Source organism: Camelus bactrianus, chromosome 12 (assembly GCF_048773025.1).
Source record: "Camelus bactrianus isolate YW-2024 breed Bactrian camel chromosome 12, ASM4877302v1, whole genome shotgun sequence".
NCBI classification, from domain to species: domain Eukaryota; kingdom Metazoa; phylum Chordata; class Mammalia; order Artiodactyla; family Camelidae; genus Camelus; species Camelus bactrianus.
The window spans coordinates 64,009,879-64,023,200 of record NC_133550.1 but is presented as its reverse complement, the minus strand read 5'-3'; the positions used below and the strand labels follow the sequence as shown (position 1 = coordinate 64,023,200).

The following is a 13,322-nucleotide window of genomic DNA, read 5'->3' as shown; positions in this document are numbered from 1 at the left end:
CCTACAATTAAATGCAAAAATCTTAAATGTTGAGCTGGATGAGTTCTGACAATTGTATACATCTGTGTAACCACCCACCAAAAGAAGATTACTATCATCCCAGAAAGCTCCCACCTGCCCTGTTCCAGTCAGTTCTCCCCTTTTCCAGCGTTATTGTAGGGTCTAAGCATATTGTGTTTGTGTTTTGAAAGGATCTCTCTGGCTGCAGCACAGAGGACAGCCTGAGGCCAGCAAGGAGAGTACAGCACAGGCCAGGCAAGAGATGTCTAGATTGCGAGGTCGCCTAGCAACCTGAAAGCTTCGACGCGGAGCGTGGACGTCTGGGCGAAAGCGGAGGGAGAGGCCCTGTCCCACCCCATCCAGGCCCCGCCCCACCCCATCCAGGCCCCGCCCCCTCCCCGTCCCGCCCCGCTCCTCGCACGAGCCAGTAGGCAGCCTCGCTCCTCGTCGAGGGGCGGACCAAAGCTTTTTATTGGCCGGTCCTCCGGAAGCTACCGGATTCGGAGTCTCGCCCAAAGTCGTGCGGCCGCTGGCTGCTTGTTGGCGCGCGGTGCATGGTGGTGGCGCGCGGTGCATGGTGGTGGCGCGAGGCGCTTGGCTTGGCTTGGCGGGGCGGGCGCCCGCGCGGCAAGGCCGCGCACCTTTCCCGCTGGACTGGGAGACCTTCCCGCTGAGCCTCAGTTTCCTCTCTTTGCAGTAGCGGAGCATGCCCCGCACGGGGCACCCCAGACCCTACCGTGCAGCCCCATTGCCGGCCCGGAGCGTGTATCTCAGCAACTGGGACTGGACGGAGGCGGCTCGGGGATCCCCACTGCCCCGGGTCTGGGTGCGTGACTGACCCTCCCGGTGCCAGAGCCCCCCAGCACAGGCCAGGATGTTCGTCCTGGTGGAAATGGTGGACACCGTGCGGATTCCCCCCTGGCAGTTTGAGAGGAAGCTCAACGACTCCATTGCCGAGGAGTTGAATAAGAAGTTGGCCAACAAGGTATTGGGTCCACGGGGTCGCCGGGCAGGTCTTGGCACGGGAGGGCCTCAGCACTGCCCACCCCTCTCCGGCCTGGCCATACCAAGCCTTGTCCTGGGCAAGCAGCCTAACGACAGAACTCGGTTTCTTCACCTGTGCATGGGATGGGGGTAATCCTTACTCCACAAGGATGTCGGAGGGACTCAAAAGAAAAATTGAGTTTGAAAAAGGCCATTGTAACTGGGAAACGCTAGATTCTTTACTTCCAAATTACTTTGCAATCTTGAGCAAGTCATTTAACTCCTCTGGGCCTCAATTTCTATTTGTAAACTAGAAATAATAATTGCTGTCCAACCATGCATTGTTTCTGTGAAGATAGATAATAGTTTAGAGTTGGCTGTCAGGAGGTTTATCCGTTCATTCCTGCAGAAAAAAAAAAAAAAAGTGCACCTTTTATGCACGAAGCCTGCATGCCTTAGTGCCAGCTTGTCCTTGGGCTCCCCGTGTCCCTCCTCAGTTATTGGGTCTTAGGACTTACCCACACTCTTTTGTTTACTGGGTTACTGTTTTCCTCTTTCCCTCTCCATGAGGGCAGGGACCTTTCATCCCTGCAGTATCCCCCATATTTAGCCAGGGCCTGGCACAGAATAGATATTTCACAATTGTTCATTGAATGAATAAAGCAGATAAGCTTCTGCTCCGTAGTGTGGTGGGAAAGGCAGATATGAACAAGAAACTCCCACAGTTGATTGTGTGATGACAAGCTGAGGTAAATGCTCTGAGAACAGGTGTTTACAAAGCCTGTGGAACGAAGGAACTTCACCTGCGGTAAGGGAGGCAAGAGGCTTTGTTAGGGAGGTGGCACTGGAACTGTGATCTAATAATGAGGAAGAACTAATTAGGGGATTCCTTTTTGACGGGAGGGATCTGGGCAGAGAGAAGAGCTGTGTGGGCAGCGGAAATAGCATGTGCAAAGGCCCTGTGGCAGGGAATATCAGGAGGGAATATCACACCTATCATGGCATGGAGGAGGCTGGTGTGGCCTGGGCAGAGGGAGAGAGGGGAGGGCAGTCTGGAAAGTGATGGGAGCCAAGCTATCCAGGGCCTGCAGGACTTACTCAGGGAAATGGTCTTCACTTGTAGAACAGCTGGAAGTGACAGGCTGAGGAGGAGCCAGCAGGAGGAAGATTGGCTGGCATCAGACAGGAGGCAAGTCCCTTCCGTAGAGGCTGAAGTCACAGAATGTGGGGTGTATAGATCTGGGGAATTGGTGGAGAGAACTCTTGGAATCCTTAGTGGATGCCTTCTTGTTACATTGTGAATTAGAAGGGGGGGGGTCCCATAAGAGGACAAAGAGAAAAGGTGTGAAAAGTCCAAGAGGGGAATGTAGTCCCTTTGTAGCACAGGTCCTTCAGTGACCTGTTCAGATGAATATTTCTGTGTTTGAATCATTGAGCAATTTGAGAGGAGGCCGTGCAGAAGAGGTCCAAGGTCTGGCCAAGGGCACACGACTCCCTGTGCTTCCAAACCAGCCGGACAATGCCTCATTGTGGTGAGATATGGCCGATACTCTGAGTTCTCTGAACTTCTTGCTAATCCTTGAACAGTTCTGCAAGGTCTCTAATTGGAAGGTGATGACGCTGGTGTCAGATAAGCAGACAGCAAGTGGCCAGTCCTTTGGAGCATCACGGGGTAGGAATGTCCTCTGCCTGTTCTCTACCCAGTCTCAGGGCCTCCTGTGTGTCACTCTGCCAGCCTCAATCCCTGTGGCCACATCTGTGTGTCTGAGACTTTGTGAGCAGAACAGTGATTAGCTATGTTTCTGACACTCTGATCTGTGAGCTCTAGCATGGACTTGGGACCTCTGAAAGTGTAAGTTGGTGGGGTTTTTTTGTTTGTTTGTTTTTTTAATGGAGGTACTGGAGATTAAACCCAGGACCTCGTGCATGCTAAGCATGTGCTCTACCACTGAGCTATATCCAGCCCACCCCAGAAAGTGTAGGTTTAACCAGGGGTGCCCTACCCACTGATCCTTACTGGAAGTAATAATGATCCTTGATTGATGACTGTTATTTCTAGCAGGTGAGCAGGGTACTGGGATAGGGGCATCAACATCTGTTCCCTCTCGTGATTTGACAGCCCCACAGCCTGGTGTGTCCACTTTTGCAGATGGGGAAACTGAGGCTCAGAGAAGTGACCTCGGAGGTCACATAGGGAGTGGTGAAGTTGACATTGTAACCTGCATCTGCCTTGTCACCAAAGGCCCTGTTCTTTCCAGAGCTCAGCTTCCCACCAGGGTTGCTCACCTCAGGCAGTGCCCGAACTCATTTCTAGCTGTAAAATGGGGGTGATCATGCCCAGGGGTGTGTGCGGATCTCAAGAGGGACTGACCAGGGAGCTGGGCCTCGGGGTCACTGGGTGTGTACACGGGTGCACACAGGTCGTGTACAACGTGGGACTCTGCATCTGTCTGTTTGACATCACCAAGCTGGAGGATGCCTACGTGTTCCCCGGGGACGGTGCATCACACACCAAAGGTGGGTGCCTTCTCCTTCTGGGCATTTGGGTTTCTTGGGGCTCAGTTTTTGGTGGGGGGAGTCCTAGTCTGGGTGTTGGGAGACCTGGGGCCTAGTCTGACTGCCAGGAATTTACTGGGTGATCTTGGGCAGATTCTTCCCCTCTCTGGACCTTGGTTTCCTATGTGTAAAAAAGGAGAGGCAGACAAGGTGATTTTCAAGGCCTCTCCAGCTCTGAGATTATGGCTCTGTGGCTCTGTCCTTGTTGGTCTTACGTGTTAGGGAGCCCTGCTCTGCCTGGCTCTCAGGCTGCTCAGAAAGGCGGATGGCTAGATAGTGAAAGATGCTTGGAGTAATCATCGCTGGGTTAAAAGTGGGGAGAGCAGAGGGGAGCACAGCTGCCCCTCCTGGGGAGGGGGCGGGTTGAGGGTAGGAGACTTCGAAGGACACCAGGACATACAGTTAAAAGTGTGGCCTCTGGGTTTAAATCCCAGTTCTGCTACCTGTTCGCTGTGTGTCCTGAGCAGAATATGTAACCTCTCTGTGCCTCTCTTTCCTCATCAGTAAAATGCAGTCAACAGTAGACTTTATGTTACGGGACTGTTGTGAGGATCACTAAGTTAATACGCACAAAGCTTTTAGGATAGGACCTTGGCCCATAGTGAGTGCTTGCTTGATTGCTCATCGATTTGAATTGTTTCTCCTGATTCTGAGGGTCAGCTTGGGTGGTCGTCTGGGCTGGCTTGGCAGGGTTGGATGGTGTAGGGTGGCCTCATGTGTCCGGGGTTGGCAGACTGGTTGGGTGGGGGCCTCAGCTGGGATGCTCATCTCTGCTCCGGGTGGCCTCATCTTTCACTAGGCAGACTGGGCACCACAGCACAACTGGAGCCCCAGTGCACAGCACCATTCAAGCCTCTGCTCATGTCCCGTCAGTCAAAGCAGGCCACGTGGCTGAGGTCAGAGTCAAAGGATGGGGAAATAGACTCTCTCCTGATGAGAGGAGATGCGATCACATTGCAAGGGGGCATGCACCCCGGATGGGAGGGTGGTTACTACACCTGGAAGGAGCGGGGAGTGGAGGGGGGATCACCTTGAGAAGGGCTCTCAGGGAGAAAGTGGGGCATTATTCTCCCTCCTGCTTGGACCAAACCACATGAGGAGCAGAGGGCAAGGGGGCCATTGGAGGTTTGGAGCTGGTCAGGGTGTAGGCGCGGCGGCGCCAGCTGTGCACTCACTCACCTGCCCCAGGCTCTGAGTCAGACTCTCTGGGTTGGGTCCCGCAGACGGTTCTAACCAGAAGCTCGGTGATTCTCACACAAGGCTTTTTGAAGAGCCCAGTGATGCCCAGGCATTCCAGAACATGCCATGAGGGTGCCTGGTTTGTGTCCAGGAATCCAGGGACTTAATTAGTGCACATGGATGCCGGCGAGCTCTGCGCAGAGCCCTCAGGAACAGGCTGTGTGTGTGGAGTAGGACCGTTTCATTAGCAGAAAGATGAGACAGTGATGTGGAAACAAGACCGCGAGGGCCTCTGTTTCCAGAGGATGCCGTGGAGCTGAGCCTCGTCTCTGCTGTTGTCCCGGAGACAAGTGGTAAGGAGCCCAGAACTTCAAGAAAAACTGGGAGAAAAAAGTTAAATTTGAGGAAATTCTGTCCATTCATTTGGCTGTTTCTGCTACTTGGCGTAAGACTTCACTGCTGGTTTTCTTGTCTCCCACCCCTATTCACCCTGGGTCACCTGTGTTCTTGGGAACAAGGTGCCAGGAGTAGGGCACCTGGCAGGGGCCCATCACACGGACCCAGATTTAAATTCTGGCTCTGGCCTCCCTGCATGAGCACATTGGGCAGGTAACTACCTTCCTCAGCCTTGGTGTCCTCATCTGTAAAATGGGTTAACACTTGCAGCTGTAAGGTGTTGCCGATGAAATGAATCACAGAGCTGTTGTGGTGCAAAATGTCTCGAGATTCGGGTTCCTTTATTTTTTATACCATTTACACAAAGGAGTAACTCTTGCCAAGCACAGAGAGTAAACATTTTTTAGGTTGACGCATGCGCACTACATCTAAGGCCTCCTTATCTTAATTACACTCAGACTCTTTTGTTTCCAGGCCTGTTCCTTTTGAGGAACTAATAAACATTCTTGTTTGCAAGCAATGTTTCCCCTGGGAACGGGCAGAGTCACTTGGCAGGAATTTCTGTTTGCAGACAAGTCTGACCACTTCTGTGAAATGTCCCGCGTGTAGGCACATCCACAGCTTTTATGCTAAGTTTTCTTCATAAGGCTCCTCATAGCCCATTCAACAATGAGCAGGGTGAGTTGTTAGTTTATGGTGGGCATCAGTCTCCAGGCTTGGAGGCTGATCCCGGGCCCAGGCCCCCTTCCTGTCTCTGCCTCCCCGGGGCCGTGGCTGAAAGTGTACCAGGCGGCTCAGCCCAGGCCTCTGCTTTTGCTTAGAGGATTATTCATTTGCCCCTTGCCTTTGACTTCTTTCTACTTCTACCCGGGCCAGATTACTTCACATACGACTGTCACATCTGGGACGACAGTATAACGGTAGTACCTCTGTCACACAGAGATTGTGGGAGTAGATGAGAAAACCATGGAAGCCTTGGTCGGTGCCTGGCACTTAGTGCTCAGGAGAGGGCAGCCTTTGCGGTTTGTGACATTGGTCCTGATTGTCCAGCCTTATCCCTTCTCACTTAGAGTTCCTTCTTGACTTTCCAGCCTTCCCATCTGCAGGCCAGACGTCCCTAGGTGGCCCACACAGCACCATCCTAGCTGGCCCTCCATCTGGTCTGCAGCCTCCTTTTTGTTTTTTGTTTGTTTGTTTTTATTTTGGTGGGGGAAGGTAATTAGGTTTATTTAGTATTTATTTATTCTTAGACGAGGTACTGGGGATTGAACCCATGACCTCATGCATGCTAAGCATGTGCTCTACTACTTGAACTATACCCTCCCCAACACCTTTTTTTAAAATTGAGATATAATTGACATATGAAATTCACCCTCTTAAAACATGCAATTCAGTGACTTTTGGTGTAGTCACAGAGCTGTGTGACAATCACCACTGTCTTAATTCCAGAACATCTTCCTTCATCATCCCAAAAAGAAACCCCATGCCCATTAGCAGTCACTTCCCTCTCCTTCCTCCACCAGTCCCCGGCAACCACTGCTTTCTGCTTCCGGATTTGCCTATTTTGCACATTTCATATGAGCTGAATCACACATGTGGCCTCTTGTGATTGACTTATTTCGTGTAGCACAGCGTCCTCCAGGTTCATCCATGTTGTTGCTTGTATCGGTACTTTGTTCCTTTTTGAGGCAAATAATCTTCCGTTGTGCGGATACATCCCATTTGGTTTGTCCATTCGTCTGTTGAAGGACACGTGGGTTGCTCACCATTTGCTTTTGGATGTGCTTGTTCCAGACTGGAGCCCCCGGGGCACAGGACCATGTGTTGTTCTGCCCCCATAAGCCCAGTGCCCAAACTGGGCCTGGCGCACCTGGTACAAGCTCCGTGGAGACTCATTTACCTGAAGTGCTGCTGGAGCACGTGGGGGACAGGGTTTTTCCAAACTGTAAGTGATGTCAGCCCTCATCTGCTCTCCCGAGGTCAGCGTGAGGCCCGGCCCTCTTGATGATGGCTCAGGTGTCTTGTGTTTGTCTCCTCACAGGGATTGGGGGGTACCAGCTGCCCCCTCTCCTTTCCACACGCTTTCCTGCCCAGTGGAGCCATGGGGAAGCAGCCTGGCAGGGGAGCTGGGGGCCAGGTGGGCCCTGCTGTCCTTGGGGTGAAGTTGGCACACCAGGAAGCGAGGGTGCTGGTGGCAGAAGCCTGTGTTTGGGGGTTAAACCTCCTGAGGAAGGCATATTCAACCCCGTGGCCCTGTCTGGTGGTCCAGAAAAGACTTGGAGTCTCCCCCTGGCAGAACAGCTGTGTGGCTGTGAGCAGGTGACCCAGCCTCTCTGAGCCACAACCTCAGGCTCGCAGTGGGGAAGCATGACATTGGGCACAGGTGGACTGTGTTGGGCACTGGGTGACTGGCAGGGGGCATCCTCACTGTAATATTCTAGCCGTGGCGGTGTTCAGGCCAGTGGCAGACACCCCAGCAGGTGGCGGGAGTGATGAGGTGATGGCTTCTGCCAGGCCGTGGAGTCATTCTGATGTGGACTACAGACCTTATCTGATATTTTCCTTGGGGTCAGGTGATTAGGGACCACCTGGGGCAGGGCCTGAGAACCCACAGAGGCATTTTTGGTTATTTATTGGCTTTGCTCCCCCTGCCCGGCCCTACCTCCAAATTTAAGGGCATTTTTAGCATCCTGTTCCAGGTCAGAGCTATGCCTGGGGCAAACTGCCAATCAGCGGGAGACAGGGAACTTGTTCCCAAACCTGGTTCTCTTTGCCAGTTGCTTCTGCCCTTGTTAGAGTTTAAAGGAGAGAGCCTGGAGGAAGGTTGGAATTGACTTCGGAGTCATTGATGGCCTAAAATCTGGGCTCAGTTGTGACCTATCTGATGGACTCGGGAGCCAGGCCTCAGTTCCAGGGCCAGTGCTGCTGGCTTCTTATGGGGGCTGAGCTGTGGCCTTGCAGGGGATGGGGTGAGGGTCCCCCCGGCTCGGCTAACCGGTCTGGGCCCACAGGGACCCCTGGCATGGGCTGCTGGGTGGACTGGAGCCGCCCCGGGGTTGGTGTGCCAGTGAGCGAGAGCGGGCACTGGACAGCCCAGACTGCTCCTCAGGGCCTGCTCGTCACTGACATGCTTTCTTCATTTCCAGTTCACTTCCGCTACGTGGTGTTCCATCCGTTCCTGGATGAGATTCTGATTGGAAAGATCAAAGGCTGCAGCCCGGAGGGAGTGCACGGTAATGCTGGCCCTGAGTTCTCAGACGAGACCTGGGAGCACATTGCGGGCAGCTGGCCAGGCCAGCCCCCCTCCATCAGCATGTGTGTGGGGCCACGTGGTCAGGGGAGGGTCAGATAGAGAAGCAGAACCTTCCCGGCCGTCCTCTTGTGAGTGAGGGGAATGCTCAGCCCCCCTCCCCAGTTCATGTAACAGTGAGGACCTTGGCCACCAGGATGCCACAGGCCGGGACCTCAGGGCGGGCACTGAGCGGTCAGTGGTGACTCGGAGCCCATGGTACCCACTGGAGCCTGCCGTGTGCTGGGTCCATCTCAGGTTTTGGTGGCCGCTCAGGTTATGTGAGTGGCTGGGGGAGGGGCCCGGGTTTCCATGGTGGCACCTGCCCCTAGGGAGGGGCCTGCCTGTCCACTGAGCCCTGTCCCATGCTGTCACTTGCCTGTCGTCCAGTCTCTCTAGGGTTCTTCGATGACATTCTCATCCCTCCAGAGTCACTGCAGCAGCCAGCCAAGTTGTATCCTTCCAAGCCTAGAGTGGGTCACAGAGGAGCTCGAGCCTCTCAAAGGAAGCTCCCCACTCCTTGGAGTGGTGCTGGGTTCTGTGACCTGGTGCTGCTGGCCTCTGCCCGGCTCCTCCAGCCTGCATTTTGCTCTAGAAGCTCTGACCATGATGTCTCCACGCCTGTGCCTCCATCTGGGCTGTCAGGCCTGGTTCCAGCTCACTTTCCGGTTGTCGCCGCGGGAATCATCTCGAAGTTCACCTCCCTCGAGAGGCCTGCCTGATTGGCCACCTCCCCTCCTCAGCTGACATTTGAGGGCTTGGCTCTGTGGGTCCTCACCGAAAGTGCTTACTGGGAGGGACCCCATCTTGTCCCAGCTGGCAGTATGCTCCTCAGTGTGGGCTGTGCTGGTGGAGGGGCCCCAGGCCCTGTAGGGAGCTGAATGTATGTGTATGTGTCTCATTGTTTAGGCAGACAGTTCTGGCTGGGCCTGGGCAGGGTCTGTGTGTGACTCTGGATATTATCAGAAAAACTTGCCTAGCCTGGCTGGTCCCTCTGGTTGGTGACCTCCCATCCAGCCATGTCCTCTTGAAAACTGGGGAAGTCCTTGTGCTGCCTGCTGGTCGGAGTGTCCGGAGGCGCGGAGAGGGATGTGGGATTGCACCGAGAAAGCAGGCCAGCTTCAACTAGCATGCCGGTCGACTGAGGGTTTTGTGGAAAGTACTTCCCATGTGTGCTGTTTTATTACCTCCCCACCGCCGCCCTGGAGGCTAGGCCTTGCTGTAATCGCTGCTTTACAGATGGGGACCCCAAGGCACTGAGAGGTTGGGCCTGGTTCCTGGTGCGTCTGAACTTGGCAGCCAGCCTCTGAGAGGACACACCAGCTGAGCCTGACCCCGGGTGCCAAGGGGCTGTGGTCATTCCCGTGTTGAGAGGTAGAAGTTGCGTTCTGCTGTGGAGTCACCTTCCTGCTCTGATGTCCCTGGTGCCTGGCGGGGGCCTGTGTTCCCAGCCTGGGTCCTGGTACCTGGGAGCTCCCGCCGCTCCCTGTGGGCTGGGCCTGACCTCGTCTCTTGCACCTGGGACTGGGCCTGCTTTTCCTGTGACTTCCCAGAGAAAGTAATCTCAACCCGGGGTTGGGTTTTCCTGGGGTCGGATTCCGGTGGAGGAACTCCCGACCTTCAGGGCTCTCCCACGGCCAGGTTGTTGCCTTGACCCTGGGCCCATCCAGCGATGAGGCGGAGCAAGTGTGGGTGTGGGAGTATGAGACGGAGGAAGGGGCGCACGACCTGTACATGGACACCGGCGAGGAGATCCGCTTCCGGGTGGTGGACGAGAGCTTCGTGGACACATCCCCCACCGGACCCAGCTCGGCCGAGGCCGCCTCTTCCAGTGAGGAGCTGCCCAAGAAGGAGGCTCCGTACACACTTGTGGTGAGCTGCCTTGCTGCCGCTGCCGAAACCGCGGGGAACCACTCCTAGAACCCCCTGTCCCAGCAGGTCAGGCTGCAGGTCCCTGTCATGTGGTCCTGGGGTCACCTCTGCCTGGGGAGCCTTGTTTTTTCAGGCCAGGCCAGCGCAGCGAGATCATTGAGCTGCCATGGCTATAGGGGAGGGTGGGTGGGTCAGGCCCGTGCCCACAAGAGAGGGACGACGCAGGCTGCTGATCAACGGGCTGAGGGAGGGAGAAACCACAAGGGGCTTCTGGGAAGGGTGAGCCTTGGGGCTGCTCCCACTACAGACCTGTGTGGCCTGAGATGACAGGGAAGCTGCAACCAGCCAGATCTGACTTGGGTCCCTTTTGTCTTTTACCTTTATGAAGCTCAACCAGTGGCACAATGGAAGAGAATTCCAGGGACTGCTAGTAGGCTTTTCTGGTGTAACACGGGCCCCGGGTTGTTTGCTTTTAGGGCAGCTGTGTCCTGGTCAGGAACGCAGGTCGCCCAGGGCATCCCCTCTGCATGGACTTGAAGGCTGGTGCTCCGGGTCACTAGGCCTTTCTGGCAGGACTGGACCATAGGGGGCTCTGGAGGGCAGGCCCAGGAGTGGCCTGCTGGTGCCTGTGTGGGCAGGCCTGGGGCGAGGAAGGTACCTGACCTCCCTGAGGCTCTGGGGCCAGGTGCCGTGCCCTCAGGGAACCAGTGCTTTTCTCAGGGGGCCTCAGGAGAGGGGAGTCTGGACCTGCTGGGAGTGCTGTGTGCCTCCTTTCCGCCTATGCTGGGCTTGCTGGTGCCTAGATGGAAGGGCCCCCTTTGCCTCCTGTCCGAGTTGGCTCAGCCCTAGCAGTTGATGAAATGTGCCTGCTCTCTCTACCCCTGGCAGGGATCCATTAGTGAGCCCGGCCTGGGTCTTCTCTCCTGGTGGACGAGCAGCTAACCCTGGGACTTGACCATGGACCCCGCCCAGTCCTGCAGACCCCGTCCCACCTTGGGAAGGCTGTGTGGTGCCGCTGGCCCTGAAGACAGCAGCAGCTTCTGCAGATACCGAGGAGCTGAGTCTCTGCCCCACCAGGTTGTCCCCTTCCCTGCTCCTCCCGGAGCCACCCCCGAAGTCCAGAGGTCCTCATGGCCTTCTCTCAGTGACAGCAAAGACAGTTAATAAACAATGGTAGCCTCAGTTGGGGAGAGCCACCCTGTTTCAATGATCTAAGGTCACTGAGTTCCCACAGCTGGGATGGCATGTTCCTCACCCCAGATCACTTCTGGAGATGACTTCCCCACAACCCCCGATGGCAGAACTTGGGGGTTGAGAGATCCAGGCTGAGCTTGGCGGCTCCATAAAGTAACAGAGTGAGCGAGAGGCTGGCCTGGGGCATCTGCCAATTGCTGATCACAGTCTGCCCTTTAAGGGACAACCACCTTGCTTCCCACCAGCATATGGAAAGTGAGGTGGCCTGGCCTCAGCCAAGCAGCTCCGTCAGGAAAGTGGAGGCTGTGGGCTTTGCTGGCCAAAGGGGGTGAGAGCAGTGACCTGCTGTTACTCTCCTGCCAGCAGTACTGCAGGAAATCTTGGGCCAGCTGTCACTTCCAACCTCGGCCACGCTGGCAGCACCCTGTGGGTCTGCCTGCTGGTGATGTGAGATCCTGGCCCAAGGGCAAGAAGAATGGCTTTGCCGGACTCCTGCCTGTTCATTCTCTTCTGCTGGGACCAGGACACTTGTTTTGTAGCACCTACTGGATGCCATGTCTCTGTCAGGTGCTGAAGGGGTCTCTGGAGCCTGCCTCCCGCTCTGGTCTTTAGGCTCAGGCAGACACAGGAGCATGGAGGTGTGGGCAGGGCTACTGGACACTGCTCCAGGGAGAGGAGCAGCTGCGGAGCAGGGGGTGAGGGGCAAGGGACAGTGCACACAGGGACCAGCTGTGGCCTTGGACGTGGTGGCCTATCTGTAAAACAGACCTTCGCAGGGTGTTTGGAGGGCAGCTCAGCGCCCAGGGAAAGAGGGAGGCTGCCTCACAGGCAGAGGTGAATTAGGGCAGGGAAGTGGGGCTGAAAAGTGGAACAATGCAGTGATGGGCCCAGATGCAGCATGGCCACTGGGGGCCTCCCCTGACTGGCTGTAAGGACCACCCCCCCCAACCCTGGAGTTCATAACAGACACCACCACTCACACAGGAAACAGTCACTGAATCTGGATTCTTATTTCCTTACAAGAGCAAAAGTTTCTTTAAAATCCTTCAGCCACAAGTGAAATGATCAGACAAGAGGAAAACTGGATGGGAGTCTTGTCATCAAAAATAAATAGTTGCATGAAGCTGCTTGAGATCTGAACCAAACTAAAAACAAGAAGTGGGGGGGTCTGAAACATATGAAGAACCCCCTGCCCCCAACTCTGGGTCGCTCCGTGGGCCGAGGGAGGGAGGGCAGGAGGCCTTGGCCACACCATCTTGGAGCGGGAAGTCGTGGCTGGATAGGATCAGATCTGGTTCTGATGACGCAGAACTGCACTTGTGACACCAGAGCTGGGTCTGAGGAGCAGGGCGGGAGGACGGTGGTGGCAGAGCACAACCTTACTTCTGCAGCTCCTTCATTCTGTTCAGGGCACTGCCGGCACGGAACCACTCGATCTGGGTCTCGTTGAAGGTGTGGTTTAGGAGGATGGTCTCCTGGGTCCCATTGGGGTGCTTGATGATGCATTTCAGCGGCTGTGAGGAGGGAGGCAAGTGTGGGTGGACGGGGTTTCAGGAACACGGCCCTCGGTTCTTCCAGAGGGTCAGGAAGGCAGGACACTGCCCTGGGGCCTTCAGGCCAGTGAGGCGAACCAAGTCCTGGGCCAGGTCTGGGCCTGGGTGGCCACCTGGATGGTTTAACTCCTGGGGTCAAAAGGGTCCTGCTGGGCCTGGGCTGTTGGCCTCTGAGTGCCACACCTGGGCTAATGGAGGGCATGAGGGCCTAAGCCCATGCCACCCTCGTCTCTGGGAAGGCACTTCCTGCCCTCTCTGGGGGGCTGCCTGGAGAACTTAAGGGCCCTTCTGGCTGGAAC

The 13,322-nt window shown here is 55.6% G+C and overlaps 2 protein-coding genes across 3 annotated transcripts in view; one reads left to right on the top strand and one right to left on the bottom strand.

Moving 5' to 3' along the window:
* The first annotated feature begins 497 nt into the window (after positions 1 to 497).
* Positions 498 to 11,458, top strand: POLR3H (RNA polymerase III subunit H). Its single transcript, XM_010960234.3, has 6 exons — positions 498 to 985; positions 3,405 to 3,501; positions 8,262 to 8,348; positions 8,795 to 8,858; positions 10,075 to 10,276; positions 11,165 to 11,458. The coding sequence occupies exons 1-6, from the start codon at positions 875 to 877 to the stop codon at positions 11,216 to 11,218; spliced, it is 615 nt and encodes a 204-aa protein (XP_010958536.1). The 5' UTR covers positions 498 to 874; the 3' UTR covers positions 11,219 to 11,458.
* Positions 11,459 to 12,456: 998 nt separating this feature from the next.
* ACO2 (aconitase 2) overlaps positions 12,457 to 13,322 on the bottom strand; it is a 47,733-nt gene continuing 46,867 nt past the window's right edge. For both annotated transcript variants that reach the window (XM_045520614.2, XM_010960233.3), the window contains one exon: positions 12,457 to 12,984. In XM_045520614.2, the coding sequence (XP_045376570.2) occupies positions 12,850 to 12,984 (135 nt within the window). In that variant the 3' untranslated portion in view covers positions 12,457 to 12,849. The remainder of the gene's footprint in view (positions 12,985 to 13,322) is intronic.

Bases quoted from the DNA above. Each gene is read 5' to 3' on its own strand.
- POLR3H (XM_010960234.3), top strand. From the start codon at position 875: ATGTTCGTCCTGGTGGAAATGGTGGACACCGTGCGGATTCCCCCCTGG. The intron at 986-3,404 runs GTATTGGGTCCA...GGGTGCACACAG, and splicing joins ATAAGAAGTTGGCCAACAAG to GTCGTGTACAACGTGGGACT. The intron at 3,502-8,261 runs GTGGGTGCCTTC...CTTCATTTCCAG, and splicing joins CGGTGCATCACACACCAAAG to TTCACTTCCGCTACGTGGTG.